This window comes from Meriones unguiculatus, chromosome 2 (genome assembly GCF_030254825.1).
Source record: "Meriones unguiculatus strain TT.TT164.6M chromosome 2, Bangor_MerUng_6.1, whole genome shotgun sequence".
Lineage (NCBI taxonomy): Eukaryota > Metazoa > Chordata > Mammalia > Rodentia > Muridae > Meriones > Meriones unguiculatus.
In genome coordinates this window covers 15,581,088-15,597,923 of record NC_083350.1, presented here as the reverse complement: position 1 = coordinate 15,597,923, position 16,836 = coordinate 15,581,088, and the positions used below count along the sequence as shown (strand labels likewise).

General features: G+C 49.9%; 1 protein-coding gene across 5 annotated transcripts in view; it reads right to left on the bottom strand.

Annotated features, from left to right (window-relative positions):
* Positions 1 to 6,274: 6,274 nt before the first annotated feature.
* Positions 6,275 to 16,836, bottom strand: part of Mapk4 (mitogen-activated protein kinase 4) — a 125,236-nt gene continuing 114,674 nt past the window's right edge. For 4 of the 5 annotated variants that reach the window (XM_060377055.1, XM_021640792.2, XM_060377056.1 and 1 more), the window contains 3 exons: positions 12,951 to 13,112; positions 11,342 to 11,543; positions 6,275 to 8,808 (listed from right to left, as the gene is read on the bottom strand). In XM_060377055.1, the coding sequence (XP_060233038.1) occupies positions 8,112 to 8,808; positions 11,342 to 11,543; positions 12,951 to 13,112 (1,061 nt within the window). In that variant the 3' untranslated portion in view covers positions 6,275 to 8,111. Of the gene's footprint in view, positions 8,809 to 11,341; positions 11,544 to 12,942; positions 13,113 to 16,836 lie in introns of those variants that run through there. The other variant, XM_060377058.1, reaches the window with a different exon arrangement.

The window sequence follows — 16,836 nt, the reverse complement described above, 5'->3', positions numbered from 1 at the left end:
AGTTTGTGATCCAGAGTTCCCCATGAGGTCAGGCAGAAGTTGGTTGCTGATCTAGGCACATGTTTGTGCATTCTTTCCCAGCACCATCTGCTTTCTGTCTCTGCTCTCTTCCTAGAGGACTCCTCTTTATATATCACTTGTCTGGGAATCTCCAACTCCAAAACTGGTTGGAAGAGCCAGCCTAGGTCAATGATAATCACATTCTCATTGGCCATTGAAATCTCCACTATGTCAATGGAGCTCAAAATACAGACTACAACATTTTTGTTTCTCAGTCAAAGCTCTACCTCAGTTCTGTGCTCATTAACTAAAGGGGAGAAGACAAACCATACATTTATATCTATCTACTTATCTATCTATCATCTATCTATCTGTTTATCTGTCAATCAGTTCTGGGAGGCAAAAGGTGAAAGAAACTCACCATACAGTCCTCTTTCCCACAGCAGTGCCCACCTGTCCACAGGGAAGCTCTAGCTAGGCTGTCTGTGGAAGTCTGCTGAAGGGCCAACATGATCCCATTCCATGGACATTGATGCTGCATCAATTGTTGGGATAGCTTTTTGGTTTGGAGTGGGAACAGCCAATTCTTCCCAATAAACTAGAATTCAGTCTAGAGTTTAGCTGAGCTGCTTAGTTAAGCCTGGTGCCAAGGAGACTTATTCCACAGGTGTGGTCCCTTGGTGGTTGTATTTGGTTTCCTGACCTCAGACTGTACTTGGAATCTTGCCCTATCCTATTGCCATTTCCTCTGTGCCACTGGATGCTAACAGATATCAAGATATAGGAACTTTCACACATAGCAGAGTTGAGAATGAACAAAGAGAAACAGGAGGCTGTCCAAAGGAAAGCCTTGAACTCTAAGACCTGGAAAAGATTTTAGCCGTCTTTGTGATGTTCTTACTCTCATTCAGTGAGATATGGATCACGCCTCACCTCCAACAGCCTAGATGTCCAGCAATAACACAGTTGTTTCATTTAAGCTCAGATCTGCTGGCTGGCTCTGACACAAAGACTCCATTGCTTTGACCCCCACACTTCCCATCAGTAACTTGGAATGCTGATCCCAAGAGACTACTGGTAGAGTACTGATGATAGAACTGGTGTGTCTAGGAGATCAGCAAAGAAAAGCCATCTCAGCATGGTGGTGCTTCCCTTTAGCCCTTCGGATGCAGAGGCAAGCCTATCTGTGTAAGTTCCAGGCTACCAGGGCTACATAGTTAAGATCTTGTTTCAACAGAAACAACAAAGATAAACATAAAGTAAAGGGAAGACCATCCTGGAGCAGCAGAGGAGACTTTCATGTCAGTGCTTTTTTGTGTGTGTTTGTGTAATTGTGGTGTATTTGTGCTCATGTGGGTGCTTTGTCCATGTGACATTCTGTGCCTGTATGTGAGCATGCATATGGAGGTCAAAGGTCGATGTTGGTTTTCTTCCTAGATCTCTACCTACCTTAATTTTTTTTTTTAAGTGAGGCTCTCTCACTGACTCTGGAACTCATCCACTTGGCTGGGTTGGTTGTGTTGATCTTCTTGATCAGGTGAGAAGGTGTCCAGGAAAGGGAAGGCTATCCCGAGACATGGGAGCCCAGGAACCATATAGCTCTGGGAGGAGGCCTCCTGAGCAGAGACACGGCAGCTCTCGGGAGAGGGTTACCCCAACTGCTTACGAGCTAAGGAGCTTAGGAGTCTGAGCTCTGCTCCTTCTCCAACTGTTGCAGCTTTAGGGAAATGTTACCCCAACCTCTGATGAACCAAGGAGCTAAGGACCTCAGCCCCACTCCTTCTCCAGCCAATGCAGTTCCCAAGGGCAGACAGCCCCAACCCCTGATGAGTTGAGGACCTTTGGAGTCTGAACCCTGCTCTTTCTCCAGCTGATGCAGCTCCCAGAGGAGGGTTACTCCCCTCCCCATAGGCTGAGGGACTTAGGAGCTGAAGCTCTGCTCCTTCTCCACTGCTTCTTTCTTCTCTTCTTCTTCATTGCTTCTTCTTCTGATGAGAGAGTCACAACAGACTTACTGGAGGGACGAATCCAGAAGAGGAGGTATGAATAGAGGAGCGGCTGCCTCTGCTCCCAGGAGAAGGTGGCAGAGAACTGGGCAAACACAGCCTTTACACAGGGGTTTTTTTGGGGGGGAGGGGTTGGAGAGGGAGGAAGAGCTTTTTAGGGCAGAGATTTTCATAGTGAGGATTGGTGGGAATTGAAATCCTGAGCTTGGGGGAAACTTAGGAATGGGGTGGGGGGGGTTGTTCAGCCTTCTCATCTAAAATTAGTGCAAATCTGTACACAGACTTGAACTCTAATCAAAACAACTTTCCTTAACTGAACTATGGATTTATACTAAGGGTCAGCTTTCTAGTTCTGGTCCCTGGTTGGCAGAGTCAGACCATGTAAAGCTCTGAGCCTCAGAGGAATGTCTAGTTTATAGATTGTTGCCACAAAGATGGCACTGCAGAAGCTCACAGACTAGCTTCAGTTAAACACACCTCCCTCCCCAGAATTTCCTGTCAGCAGCAGCCTTAACTGAGGCCTCAGGTGCTGCTGAGTTCTCTGCGGGGTTCTCTGTGGTTCAGCTTCGCAGTTTCACCAGGAGATTTAACCTTAGCCACGCTGGAGTTCTGAAGTGTTGCTGTCTGGAGGTGTAGAGAGGACAGCAGTACAGACTGAAGATCCGAGCAACCCTTTTCAGGGACCACAGGGTATGGCACCAAGGAAAGCTGAAAGGGTGAAAAAAGGTACCCAGGGAAAGATGGAGAGAGCCCAGAAGCAAAACTTGAAGCAGCCCCCACCCCACCCTGACAATTTTCTACAGAGTATACAAAGTTTACAATGTATGCAAAGTAAACAAAAGGAGTCTGGCCATGAATAGCCAATTGGCTGGCCAGTGATCTCTGGGGGAATCTTCCCGTCTCCACCTCCCACACCAGTGTGGGGATTACAGACCCGCAGTGTGCTTCCCACTTCAGCTGGGTGCTGCGGTTGGAGCTCAGGTCCTCAGGCTAACACAGCCGGGCTGAGCTATCTTCCCAGCTCCTTCTATTCTGAAGTTCAGTTGCAGCTGCAAGTCCTGAACTCAGTTTTTGTTCTTGTGGGCAGGAAAGAAGAGATTTGAGAAATTCCTAGCCAGGGCAGAGAGCCCATTTCCAGCACTAGGTGTTTTTCCCCTGCATCCTGGACCTGCTTCATGAAGCTGTAGGAGTTTGGCCCTCACCTTTCTGTGCATGCTATGCTAGCATCCACTTGCCTACACTTGTGTCCTCTTGCCTTTGGCTACTTGCCAGCCAGTGGGACCTGTTTAGATGCAGTGGAGGCCAGAGTTACTGGGGAAGTGCTCAAAGGCAAGGTGATATCAGTAAATATCCTGAGGTTACCCACTTCATTATTGAGCTAGGACTCTGCCTCCCAGAATTCCCACACCTCTGCAAGACACAATGGCTGCCTAGGGTAGGTTCTGGCACCCTTCATAGGCTTCTTCCTCCTTTCTATTGCTTTCCCATTACCCTGTCAGTGTTTTCTGAGTCCTTCCCCACAACTCTTGAGTCTTAACCTTAGTCGCTTCTGAAGGAAATAAATCTATATTGGTACCATGGTGTCTGTTTCTCTTTCCCCACCAGTTCCTCCACTCCCTCCCTCCCTTCTTTACAGACCAGGCTCAAAGAAATTATCTGTAGAAGGAGCTAACCAGGAGGAGTCCCTGCTGTCCTGGGACTCCAGGCAACTAGAGGCAAAGATGTAAAGAGAGAGAGGCCTTCTGCGATCCAGATCCTCACCTTCATGTTCCATCTGCTGCTCCAATGGCAGTCCCACCAAGGGCTGGGCTGCTGTGGTGACTGCGGCCCTTGAAAGAGCACGTAGATTCCAGTCCTAGCTCTTCCACTTCCTACTTCATGGCTTCAGGCAAATGCTTACCAGGTTCCAGGTTTCAACTTACCCCTCTGCAAAACTGAGGGGCTGGAAAGAATGACCTCTCAACTCCATTTCTTGTGTGCATCTATATTTGTTTAATAGAGAGGGGGGGCAGCTATGAGTTGTCATTAGGGGAGAAAATGTTTGATGCACACTCACAACCATGGTTATGAGGGGTTGTGTGACCCTTCCCCCTGCTACATGGAGCTTGCCGGCTCAAAAGAACCCCAGCAATCAAGTTGGCTTCCCTTTTGCCTGTTCTAATCATGCCAGCTAAAAGTCTGGCTTCGATGCAGGAGAAACCTGGAGGTGATAAAGTCAATGCCATAAAGGATTTACTAACAAACTTGTTTAGGAAATACTAAGTTACAGGAAGTAGAATTTAGCTAAAGGAGCATGGCCTCAGGTAGTGTACTGACCGGGGAATGTCTGTGGCTGGTAAATCATGCCTTTATAACAGTGGTCCTCAGCCTTCCTACCGCTGCGGTCCTTTAATAGAGTTCCTCATGTTGTGGTAAGTCCCAACCATACAATTATTTTTGTTGCTACTGCATAACTGTAATTTTGCTGCTGTTATGACTCATAATGTAAACATCTGTTTTTAATGGTGTGAGGTGACCCCTGTATAGGGTTGCTGGAACCTCCAAAGGGGTGGTGACCCGCAGGTTGAGAACCGCAGACTCATAAGGTTGTAGACACCATTGTACTAGGGGTCAGCAAACTTCTGTACAGGGTTAGAGACTGACCGTCTCAGGCTGGTGGACCAGGTGGTCGCCACTGCACCCTCTCAGCTCTGATGCCAAGAGATGGCAGATCAAAGACTACAGCTGCACTGAGGATGAGGGAGAGGGGGACAGGTACCCAGGGCACTGAACTTAAGAAGGCCAAAAACCCAATAATCAAGTTAAGTATTTTAATGCTGTTATTTCCCTAATTTTTTTTTTTTACCAAAAGAGCTACCCCCAAATAAACAAAATATGAAAAATTCAAACGAAGAATCAGAAGATATATATGAGTGCTTGGAAGTTGTTGTGTTTCAGTAAAACCCTTTGGCTGGTAGGCTAGTTTGCTGGCACAGGTTAGGCAGTCCTTGGGGCCTTTCAGGTAAATGTTAATCTTAGCCTCATGTGGCTAGGAGTAATTGTGACATATTCCTTTTAGGGACACTTACCCCTTCTCTTAGTTCTTAGCGCTCTTTGGGCTTCTCATCTCCCTCTGTTTTACACCCGTTACATTCTTAAACATTTTAATAGCCTGTGCTTCCAATTGGGCGTAGAAGTTTCTCTAATAAGAAAGCAAGGGGGGCTTGAGAGATGGCTCAGTGGTTAAGAGCACCGACTGCTCTTCTGAAGGTCCTGAGTTCAATTCCCAGCAACCATGTATAAGGACTCTGATTCCCTCTTCTGGTATGCGTGAAAACAGACCATTCATATACCTAAAATAATTAAATCTAAATAAATCTAAAAAAAAAAAAAAAAAGAAAACAAGGTTCCTGTTCAGACTCTTGGGCTGTCTTCACTCACATCACTGGGTAGGGAGACTCCCCTCGTGGTTGAAACTATGCGTAATACCCAGCCCCATACACAAACACCAAGATGGCTGTAAGAGTGACCAGCAGGGCCAGTGGAGTGGATATACTTGACAAGAGTGACTTGGGTCCCAGTAGGGCCATAGCAGAACTGTGTGAGCCTCTGCTGTGCTTCGGAATTCTGTGAAATGTGAAGCTTGGGAGTTATTTATTTCTGGACTCTTCCAGTTTCTTTCTTCAGACTGCCGTCGACTGTGTTTATTATCTGAAACAGTGGGCTTGACAGATGGTTTGGCGAGAATCTGGTAAGTGGCTCAGAACCTGCTCATCTTGGCATAGGCCCATTTCAGTAGTAATGTGTTCTAACCAAAAATTGCCTCTGAGTCATCGAACAGAGACAAAAATGTAAAACTCCATGGTCTATATTTGTTGAGTAATGAATGAAGCCAGGGCTTCACAATTCTCATCACAGGGATTACAGAGCAGTCAGCCTCAGCCGGAAGCAACCTCAGGTACCTGTGAGGGGTGTGGCTCAGGTGGCTATTTGGGGTAGGTTTGTTCTTTGCCATCTCAAGATGTTGAGAGCTTCTATGACAATAAAGACCAGCCCCGTTCCTTAGAGAGCTGGAGTTGACACCAAGATAGCAGAAATCTATCTATCAAGATAGCCTCAGCAGCTAATTTTGGAGTCACTGCCTGATCGTACGTGTGAACCCCATCTTCACCCCTGTAAACAGTAACTTTCACAGTGCAGGGAGAAGCCAATGAGGCTCTCATGCCTTAACCATGGTAAAAGATTGGGTCAGGTAAGATGTCAATTAATGTGACAACTCATGATGAATCTATGTTCCAATAAAAGTTTATTTGGCTCATCCGGATCAAGTTTAATAATATTTAACAGATTCTTTGAAGAACATGAATAATTATAACAGTTTTCCGGGAACTCCTGGTCAGTCAGCAGCATGTCCCTTTACTCAAAAAGTAAAGCTTCCCTCTGAGGACAAATGGCACATAAGGAGTGCTGTGCATTGCATTTTCTTAAAGGAAAAAAAAAAAGTAAAATCTAAACACTTTATATATTTACATATTTTCATTTAAAAACTGGTCAGCGTGATTGTTTTAAAATGTTTCTAATGCATTGTAGGTTTCAATATATAAATCATAGTTAGCTAGATTTAAGGTGCTGCCATGTGAGGGTGAACACAGCGCAAGGAGATCTCTCAACAGACCAGTTAGACTTCCTGTGGGTATCTTTGGGATGTTGGCAGGGGTAGGGGGTGGATAGACACCAGTGGCAGAGTGTTCAGGAACAGACTGGGGACTGTTGGTGTCATCTCCCATCCCCATGCTTCTGGAGAGGGCTCTGGGCTCCAAGTTCATCTTAACCTAACCCATGAGGGCAAGGTTATTTTGAATCCCTTTGTCTTGGGTTTTCCACATTGACAGCTGGCTCTTCAGGACACTTGAGGTTGGCACCCTTTTTTGAACACCTAGTTTTTCTCCCTGGGTTTCCTGCCGGCAAGGTTGCTAGCTCTCAGGTCATTCCTCCAGGGCCCACTCTTGGCTAGGACTAAATGGATGCTCATGATCAAGGGCAACGTTAGTGAAGCATGGTGGGGCCTCTGTGGAATCTTCCCTCCTAACTCATTTGCTTCTATGGAAAGCACCTTATTGCTTTTCCTACAAATGAGCACTCTGTGCCAAGAACATTTGGGCCCCAAGTAGGCTTGGAGAGGAGCTGTGTGCATGTGGGTGGGGTGGGTGGAATGCTGTGGGCTGGACAAGAGGGAGTCTTGGAATTACTGTCTTCAAACTCACCCGTGAATGACATCCACTGGGGAACGGGGGGCTGTGTTATGTTGAGTCAGGAAAGTGCATAGGGCATGCAGGAGGCGTTTGTATGCACAGGCCTGGGAAATGACGAAACCTATCCACAGTCCCCAACTTCAGACTGTGCTGTCGGGGGCAAATACAGGGAGGCAGTAGGTGAGCATTTAAGCACTTTGCGGAGTTATAGAAATCTGGTGACTAGGAGAAAGAAGCTGGTTCTGTTTCCAGTTTCAGGATACAGGAAACATTGTTCTAAATTAAAGGAAAGGATGGGGAAGATGGTAAGGAACAGTGAGAAGCACTCAGGACCAAGTTTTCTGACCAAAAAGCCAGAGTGACCCCAGCAGAGGAAGACATTATACTGTGGTCAGACACTGGTCCAGGGGGCAGGAGCCGGGGATTCAGACTACACTGATACTCACTAGGCCTGTGGTCCTAAGTCATCACAGCATCTCTGGGCCCAGAGGTCCAGTGGAGACTAGGTGGGTCGCATGGCTTGGAGACTATGTCTGTAAGCTCTCTCTGCCCCCTTGACCCTGGTAGGGCTGTAGACTGCTGTCCGAGATCCCTTCTTCCCTGCACACTGTCGCTTAGAAAACACACGCCTTCCCTTTGAGGGGAAAGTGATAGCTCCCAGCCAGGCTCTGTTCAAACCCGCTTCCGGAGGTTAAAGGCTAGTTATTAAGGCAGTTTAAGAAACGGACATTCCTCTCGCTCCCTGGATCCTCGTGCGTTCTGCTAACCCCAACGCAGCAGAGCGGGGCTGAAGGAGTGGTAGCGGGGCAAGGACGTGGTCCAGCTTCCTGGGTGGCGTCTTGCTCCTGGAGTTCTCCTGCACCCCTTTCTGTGCTCACCACCTTTCTTTGGAGAAGGCTTCTGTCTGCACGAGGTCGCCAGGGTGCTCGGAGATGCACGCACCATTCAGGTCACCCAGTTTGTTCTCTGGTAGGTCCTCAGGCTTGGTGCAGAGCTTTAGAGCACGCGAGATGAATACGTCTAAGTCGAACTGAGGACTGGCACCCCCATCGATGGGTGTCGGGTGTCCCGGGGGCGAGGCAGAGAGACGGGGTTCTGGGGCATCAGGGGGAGGACTGGCGCGCTCAGGGCCACTTTGCGTGCTCTTGACCCACTGCGCAATCTCCAGGAAGAGGCTGGCCGGCTCATCCTCACAGGACACCGGGTCTGTGGGTACCGCGGCCTTGGGCGGCCCGGTGGCCGCCTGCTTCCAGTGCGACAGGTCCAGGATGAGCTTGGGCTCGGAGTAGTGGTGGGGCTTGTTGTCTCGCCACAGCAGCTTATCTAGGTAGGACGGAGACCCCACCTTGTAGTCGCAGGAGCGCCCGTAGTCAGCCTCGAAGGCGCGCTCCATGGACGGGTGGGACTGCTCCAGGAAGCGCTCGGAGCTGCTCTGGGAGTCCTTGCGTGGGTCCACCTGGACGTCCTCGGCCAGCGGGGCAGAACCAGCGCGTGGGTCGCGCTGCACCTCGCTCGCGTCCTGGCACCTGTCAGGCCGCCACTCCAGGTCTGACGACAGACTCACAGGATACCTGCAGGGAGGCAAACGGAGGCACCATGGATGAATGGGGAGCCAAATCGCCTAATCGCTCATTATTCCTCCCAGTCCCTAAAGTGCAGGTACGCTGACCCTTCGAGGTCGGAAGGTGGTGGTGCAGGTGAACGTGAGCCTCAATGGCTCAGTAGGGGACTGATCCTTGAGTTTGGCCTTCATAGTCTTTAATAGTCAACGTCGTTCTTGAGCACTCACTGTGTGCAGGCATTACACGATAGACTCGAGGATGAAAGAACACAACCACCATCTTACGAAACTTTCTAATAGGTTCACCTGCATCACTCATAAAATAACACGGGGTCTTGTTAAACTGCAGATCTGGACCCTGCAGCTCTGTATGGGGGAGGAGGGCTGGGATTCTGAATTTTTAGCAGGCTCCCTGTTGCTGCTGATAATCCGTGGATCCCACTCTGAGTGGCAAACCCAGGCACTTCCTAATCCTGGCTCAGATTTGAATCACAGAGGAGGATTAAAAATAAGTGTCAGGTAGCCCTGGCTGCCCACCACCAATTTTCTGGTTTAGCAGCTCTAGATGGTCCTGCCTGGGCATGTTTCTGAGACTTCTCCCAGGGATTCTAAGATGTAGCCAGGCTGGTTGACTTAGCCAGGATGGATCTGGACAGGTGCCTTGTAGCACCCTGCCTCCAAGCAGAGCAGACGGGGCCTACAGAAAGATCACAGACCCCATCGAGGGAGGCCAAAGAGCCTTGGAATTCTGCCCTCTGCTGACTGCCCTGTAGCCAAGGAGACTGTTGCCAGATAGCCAAGAGCAAAGGAAGGGCAGATGGGCAGGCAGGAGGCTGGCTGTCAGCTCTGGCTGAACCCCTTTCTTACGCCAGGTGCTCAGGTTGGGAGCACAGACAAGGTGGTAGCTCCTGGCCAGCTGCTCCCTCAGCCGGAGCTCACACAGGACAATTAGACCTGCAAGGCGAGGCAGCTGCAGCCCATAGACTATGGGGTACTCTAACGCTGGTTGGAGGAGTAGGGGAAAGGCTGGAGCTGCCCGCCTCCCAGGGACACTATTCACAAAGGCATGGCTCTCAGGGTTCAGTACCATCTTCCCCCAACGACCCCCACCAATGCCCTTGAAATTGCAGGGGTTTCAAGGAGGAAGAGCTGGGAAGCATCAGCAGTTGTCTGCTGCACCCCAAATGCTGGCCATGTATTATCTACTACCTTTGCAGGGGACTAAGTTTCACCACCAAAGCCTTAAAGATAAGAAAATTAGCATGCCACAAAGGTGAATGTCACCACAGCACTGACATGGACTTCCTCGCCCCTGCCCTTTGTGCAGGTGTGATGGGGAAGCCCAGAAGCAGGAGTGTCCAGCTTGCTATTGCCCTGGACTGACCAGCAGTGATCTCCGCTGGTGCTGATCCAACACTCTGTGCCCTGAATTCCGTGGCATGGAAGCGGGCCGGGTACAAGTCTAAGAACTACAGTCTAGGGCAGCCCCAGCATGAGGCTGGCAGAAGAGCCTATTAATCTCCATTTGCTGACAACGAGAAGCTAGCAAGCCTGCCCCAAATAACAGTGCCCTGCCCCCTTTCTGCACCCCCTCAATTTGAAACCTATCATCTGTCAAATGACTAAAAAAAATTGCCTATCTGTCACTTATGTAACAAGCTGTCACATTCCCATGGCAGTAGGGCTCCCAGTTAGCCCCCTTGGAGCTGGAGCAGCTAAGCACCCCCTCCATTGCTCTTTCTAAATTGAGCAGTACTGGTGCTGCCTCCAGAGCAGATGGCGGGGCCCTGGGGCCCTGAGAAAGCCAGGACAGGAAAGAACCTATGAGCTCAGGACTATCCCCGCAGCAATAGTTTAAACAAACAAACAAACAAACAAACAAAAAAACAAAACAAAAACCTACTTTTCTTCAGTACTGACACTTGTCAAGGATCCCGAAGCCAAGTGAAGCTTAACAGCAAAGCTCTTAGTCTCATGGACGCCAACACAGTTAGGGGATGGCCCCGCACGGGTTTGCTGTGGAACGCGATGCCAATGTCTTAATCTTTCTAAGCTGTGGCTCCCTCATGGACACTGACGATCACACAGCCTCCTTCAAGGGCACTCACAGGGGGCGTGAATGATGTGCAAAATGAGAAATGTTTTGCGACAAGGAGTTTGTGCCTGGCGGTTCATACTTGGCCTTCCAAGGGCAAAATCTTGACTAAAAATGTAGCTCGGCAGCAGAGTGATTACTCTAGGAGAAAATTCCAGCCCATCGTTCACAAAACACTACAGCTGGTGACTCAGTGTCACTTGCCCCTGTGGTCAGTGGTTTTAGGGTGTCAACGAAAGCTGGACAGAGTGGAAGTCCCTGACTCACGTGGGAAGTGCCTAATAGGGGGCTACACATGGGCAATGTTTGGGGACAGGAGAGAAGCAGGAAACGGAAAGTGCCCAATGCAATATACAACACGAGAGAAGGAGGTCATGGAGGATCAGTGGGAAAAGGGAAGTGAGAGAATATGGCAGCGTGGCTCAGGACGCTAGCCTTGGACACACACCTGTCCCAGTTGGAGAGCTGGCTCTGGCTGGCAGCCATCAGCACGATGTCGTCGATCTCGTCTTCGATGCGGAAGGGGTGCTGTGAAGTGGGCTCATCCTCTGGGCAGGAGTAAGGGCTCATGTAGGGGTGCTGTAGCCCCATCTCAGCTGTTAATCGGTCCATGGGGTTAAAGGTCAGGATCTTCTCCAGAAAGTCAATGGCTGTAGGGAGCAAAGGCAGTCATAGAGGTCACGTGCTGCTCCTGTCAAGCTGAGAGAGGAACGGGGTGGGCAAAAAAGTCCAGAATTCCTAGAGCTAAGGCAGTGCCTCCGTTTCCCCACCTTTCTCTGGGGGAAGAGGGCCACATGCTAAGCTGGCAGCCTGTCAGAGTGCCTGCGTGACCTTTGTAGAGCAAATCTACTGTATTGGCCCAGGCCACTTGCCATGAGATATTTATGTGACAGAAGGATACACTTCAAGACCAATAAGAAATACATCTTACTCAAGCCATTGGGGTCTTGGATCTCTTTTCAAATCGGCTGAGGTTGTATCCCACCTACACTCGAGGCCCACTGGAGAAGTAGCACATATAACCTACAGAACGACTCCTTTGCACCACAGGGTTTGCTGAGCTCATGTTACTTAACTGTTACAGCCACCCCATTATGGTCTGGATTGGAAATGAAGGCTCCATGCCCAGACCAGTGATACTCAGAGAAAGACCTATCAGACGGCGGCTGGATCAGGAGGGCTCTGACCTCACCCGTGGGCCCACTCATCAGTGTGTTCATCAGTGAATAAACTATCAGAGGAGATGGTGAGGTCGGATTGGTGGAAGTGGGTCCTGGGGTGTATTCTTCAGGGGTGTGTCCCATAGATGGCCGCTTGCTCATGCTCTTGTCTGCATAGCCCCTCTGCCATAATGCCCTGATTCCCACAGGCCCAGGAACAAAGGGCCAAGTGACTGAAATTTGGAAACTGTAGGCCAAATGAGCCTTTCCACCTTTCTGTCTCTCATGCATCTTGTCACAGTCAGAGAAAGCTGATTGATATATGTTCTAAAGCAGTACCACGCCTATTTTACAGGTAGATGGTGTGCTCAGGATGACATAGCTAGTCACTGGGAACTGGGAACTGAGCACCAGTCCAGCCCTGAGGCTGAGAAGTCACACATTCTCTGTACTACGGCAAGCCTTCAGGGGCGAGGAACCAGTAAGGCAGACAGACGGGGAGTGGAGCCTGCTGGCCTGCTACTGACTGACTGCCTCAGGAGTTGCCATGTGGCTGGGAATCTGCACTCTTGAGAGTGCACAGGCTGACTGTCCCTCATCCAGAGTGTTTGCCAGCTGAATCTTGTTTTGAATGTAAGATATTTTCCAATCTTTAAAATATTTATATACTCCTTCCTGGGTGTGAACCCCTAATACCCAAAACTAAACACCTACGTGTTCTAAACTGTGAAACTTCTTAAGCTTCTAGCTAGAAAAGCTCCTATTGCCAGGGGTGCTTGATGTCTGAATCCTAGACAGCATTCTCGTCTATGGATGGAGGCCCACCTGCTCCTGTGCCACAAGGTAAAGCCAGAACCCAGCCTCTTGGGATGGTGCCCCCCGTGTAGGCTCAGGTACCTTCACTGTTGACATCAGGGAGCAGCTTGCGCAGTGGCCTCTTCACTTCCCAGGTGCTGCTAACGAAGGATGGCATCACCCTGAGCAACTCCTCCTTGTCCTCCTCCCGGACCACAGGGATGGTCTCCAGGATGAGCTGCATCTGCTCCAGCTCGTGAGCCCCTGGGGAGGCAAACGCCACACGGATAAGCCAGGTAAGCCATTTCCCTGCACAGCTGCCTCGGATGAGGCTGCTCCAGAGGCGCTCCAGCTGGCTAGAGAGGACACCAGGGGGCAGCATGGAGCACAAGGCTCTGGCAGAGGGACTCACCCCCTTACTCGAGGTGTGGCCACTGCAGAGTGCTTGCTATCTCTGGGGTTGGCTTTGTTAAGTGAAAAAAGGCAGGGCTTTCTTATGGGCGAACGTGAAAAGTCCCTCAGGGGCTGGGAGACTGTGGACTTTTGTGATATAGGGCTTGCCTGGCTGACACAGGCCAATGGGGGAAGGCCTTGTGGTCAATAGCCCTGCTTCGGACCTGAGTTCTCTGCTTCCTGTCCACCACAGTGATGTTAACCAGCTGTTCAACAAGTTGCCGGTGCTACTGACCCGGCCACTTCAGCTACAAGCCTTGCCCTGTAGTGAGTGACATTATAAGCCAACACAAACTTCTGCTTCCTTAAGGTGCTTCTGTCAAGTATCCTGTCACACTGACGAGGGAAGTAACTCATCCAGGCTTGTATCTAGTTCTGCCTGAGGCACATCTGTTCTGCTAGTGGCCTGGCATTCCAGGAGCAGGTTCTCATGTGGACTGAGTCAGGGGACGCTAAGGCCGAGAGGCTTGGCACACTCTTTACTAGGCTCGGGAAGGAAACAGTTGTAAAGAAAGGGTGAGCCATCTCTGTAGGGTTCCAAAGAGGAGGATCCCACCCAGAAAATTCTCAGGAGCAAGAGCGTAGGGAATAGCAGGTGGATTTTAGACGCAGGGAGGACGGTGGGTTCTCGAAGCTCTGAAGGAGAGGTAGCAGGGCTGGACAGAGCCTCGCGTTCACTCCTCCATCCGTGGTTATGAGCTGGCGCTGCGGTGGCCTGAATGAGAACGGCTCCCACAGGCTCTCAAGTTTGAATGCTTAGTCACCAAGGAGGGACACTGTTTGGAAGGATTAGGAGGTGTGGCCTTGTTGGAGGAAGTGTGTTACTGGGGGTTGGCTCTGAGGTTTTAAAAGCCCACACTAGCCCCAGTGTCTCTCTGCCTGTGGATCAGGATGTAAGGTTCTCAGTTACTGCTCCAGGGCCATGCCTGTCCGCTCCCTGCCATGGCGACCATGGACCTACCCTCTGTAACTGTAGACAAGGCCCCAATTTATGTTCTCTTTTATAAATTGCCGTGGCCATGGTGTCTTCACAGCAACAGAACGCTAAGACAGGTGCTCTCTCTCCGCCAGGCTGACCCCTCAGTCATACCTGGCCTTCCTGGAAAGGCCGGCCTCCCTGGCCACCCACTTCCACGGAGAGCCAGCCCTTCTCTGCTCCTGCAGAATCCCAGGCTTCCAGCAGCCGGTGGCTTAAGGAGTATCATGCCCTAGTGACTCCCGCAAGCCCATCAAGCACTATTATAGTCAAGGGCCCACAGCTTTGGGAATTCCTTTAAAGAGATGCCTTGGGCCTCTCCCTGTCCTAAGCTCAAAGCTAGGGGACACCAGAAGTGTCCCTTGTGGGCTATCCTCTCTGGATGAACACTTTAGATAATTCTCCAGGGGACCAGAAGGTCTAGGATAATCAAGTCCGATTGTCAGACGCTGACACCTTGCTCTCTGGACCCTGACTCCTCTCTGACTCCTTCTTAGTACACCAGGAATACACAGCTCTGAGCCTCGAGTCACCTCCTCAGCGAGGGTTGAGCTGGCAGGGAACTAGTCCTCATTTGTGAGCTCCTGCTAGGGAGTAACTGTGTCATACCAGAGAAGCCAATGGAGTTTCACAACTTATACAGTGGACAAAGGGCAGGACCTGGGAGTCAGACAGCCCCAGAGGAGACCTGGCTGCCCGTCATCTCTCTTCCAACACCTTATAGAAAGAGGATGACTTCAGACACTTGGAATGACTGATGAAAGGAACCCATTACGTTGGCACAGCAGGGGTGCCAGCTCATGGCAAATGTGTGATAAACCTCATCTTCCACTGCTTTCTGGAGCTGGGGAACATGAATTTCTCAGAGAAGCCAGTGATATGCATCCATGTGGAAGACTGAGGCCCATTGGTGACAGATGTCACCTGGGGGAGGCACATTCCCATTCTGAGTTTACGAAGGAACCACTGAAAACTGGGAGCAGGGTGCTGCGGTTCTGAGCTCTCTTTCTTCTCTGCTGACATGTCCTTGGGGTCAGAGACAACCTTACTAGCTGCTGCCTTTCCTTTCTCCTTTGCAATGAAGTTCTGATTGTCACTGTCTACCTGAGCATATGGAGGTCAGCTGTACACTGCTTTGGTTATCCAACACTGCAGCCAGAGGGACCAGGGCTGGTTTAGAATCCTGAGAATCAGCAAAAGCACCAATTTGTGAAAATGGGCGGGAATTAGGGAAGGGTGGGGGAATCTCAGACAGAGGAAACAGTAGACTGAGAAGCAGGTATGGCGACCTGGCCAGAGAGGGAGATAGAAGACATCAACCCAAGGCCCAGACTCAGGAGGAGCAGGGGACAGCGGCTGCTAGCCAGCATGACAGGATGAGAGTAAAATGGATTTTTCTGGAGTAAGGACAGTCAGGCCTGTGGTGTGGGTACAGCTTCCATGGCCAGTATTCAGAGGCCACTGAGTTGTCAGTAGCTTAATGCACTGAGGAGTTCACAGCTGACGCAGGAGGGAGGGAGTGCTACCTTGAGGAAGTAGCTTACTGTGGGCATGCATCTGAAGGGTATCTTCATTCCCCTACCCGCTCCACAGCATTGCAGCATTCCCCAACACTGCCTTTCCACCATGACATGTCTGCCTTGCCACAGGTCTCACTAATTGCAGGCAGCTGAACAGTGGCTGACAGCACTGAAACAGACCAAGTTGAGGTTTTAGGTGGTTTATATCAGGCATTTTGTCAGCAATGCAAAATGACAAAGAGAGACGAGCTAGAGGGGCGAGGAGAAGCTGGAGGAGAGGAAATGGAAGCCACAGTGGCACCTCCAGGCAAGGAGCAGGAACAAGGATGAGGATGAAGTACCTTGCGAGAGCCAAGAGTGGATGACTGCCTGGGGCATTAGCAGAGCCATAATGGAGGCCAAGGCACAGACTGAGTTTTCTAAGCAGAAAAGGGTTTCTTTATTTTGTGTCAAGGTGAAGAAAATCTTGATAGATTAGGGAAGCAATGGGTTACTTGTTTGGGCTACAGGAGAGACAGTATCAGAGAGGGAGGGGGAAGAGGCTGAAATACTGAGTGGGTGTTTTCAGCACCGAATCTGAAGGTGTCGGAGTACAGGTGATTTAGCTCACTCCAGCTGTTAGAACAACATATCCTGGACCAAACGGCTCACAAGCAACAAACATCTGTTCCAGAGACTGAGATCAAGGCACTGGCAGATTCAGTGACTAGGGAAGAGCTTGTTCCTCATGAACGGGACATTCCTGCTATGTCCTCACATGGTGTCAGGGGTGAGGGGATGCTTTGGGAACTAATGCTTTGGGATTAGGAGCACTAATCGCACAGACCATTTCCTCCAGGTCCCATTTTTAAATAGTACCACAACAAGGTGGTGGCTACTTCAGACCAGAGCAAAATGGTTAGTTGATTGTAAAAGTCCTGTGCTCATAAGCTAATTTGAGCTTTTATTGTATTTTTTTGTGTGAAGACATTACTATGAAATACTACATCTATGAGAAGTAATCATAAAAAGCAAAAAAAACAAAAACCAAAAAAACAAA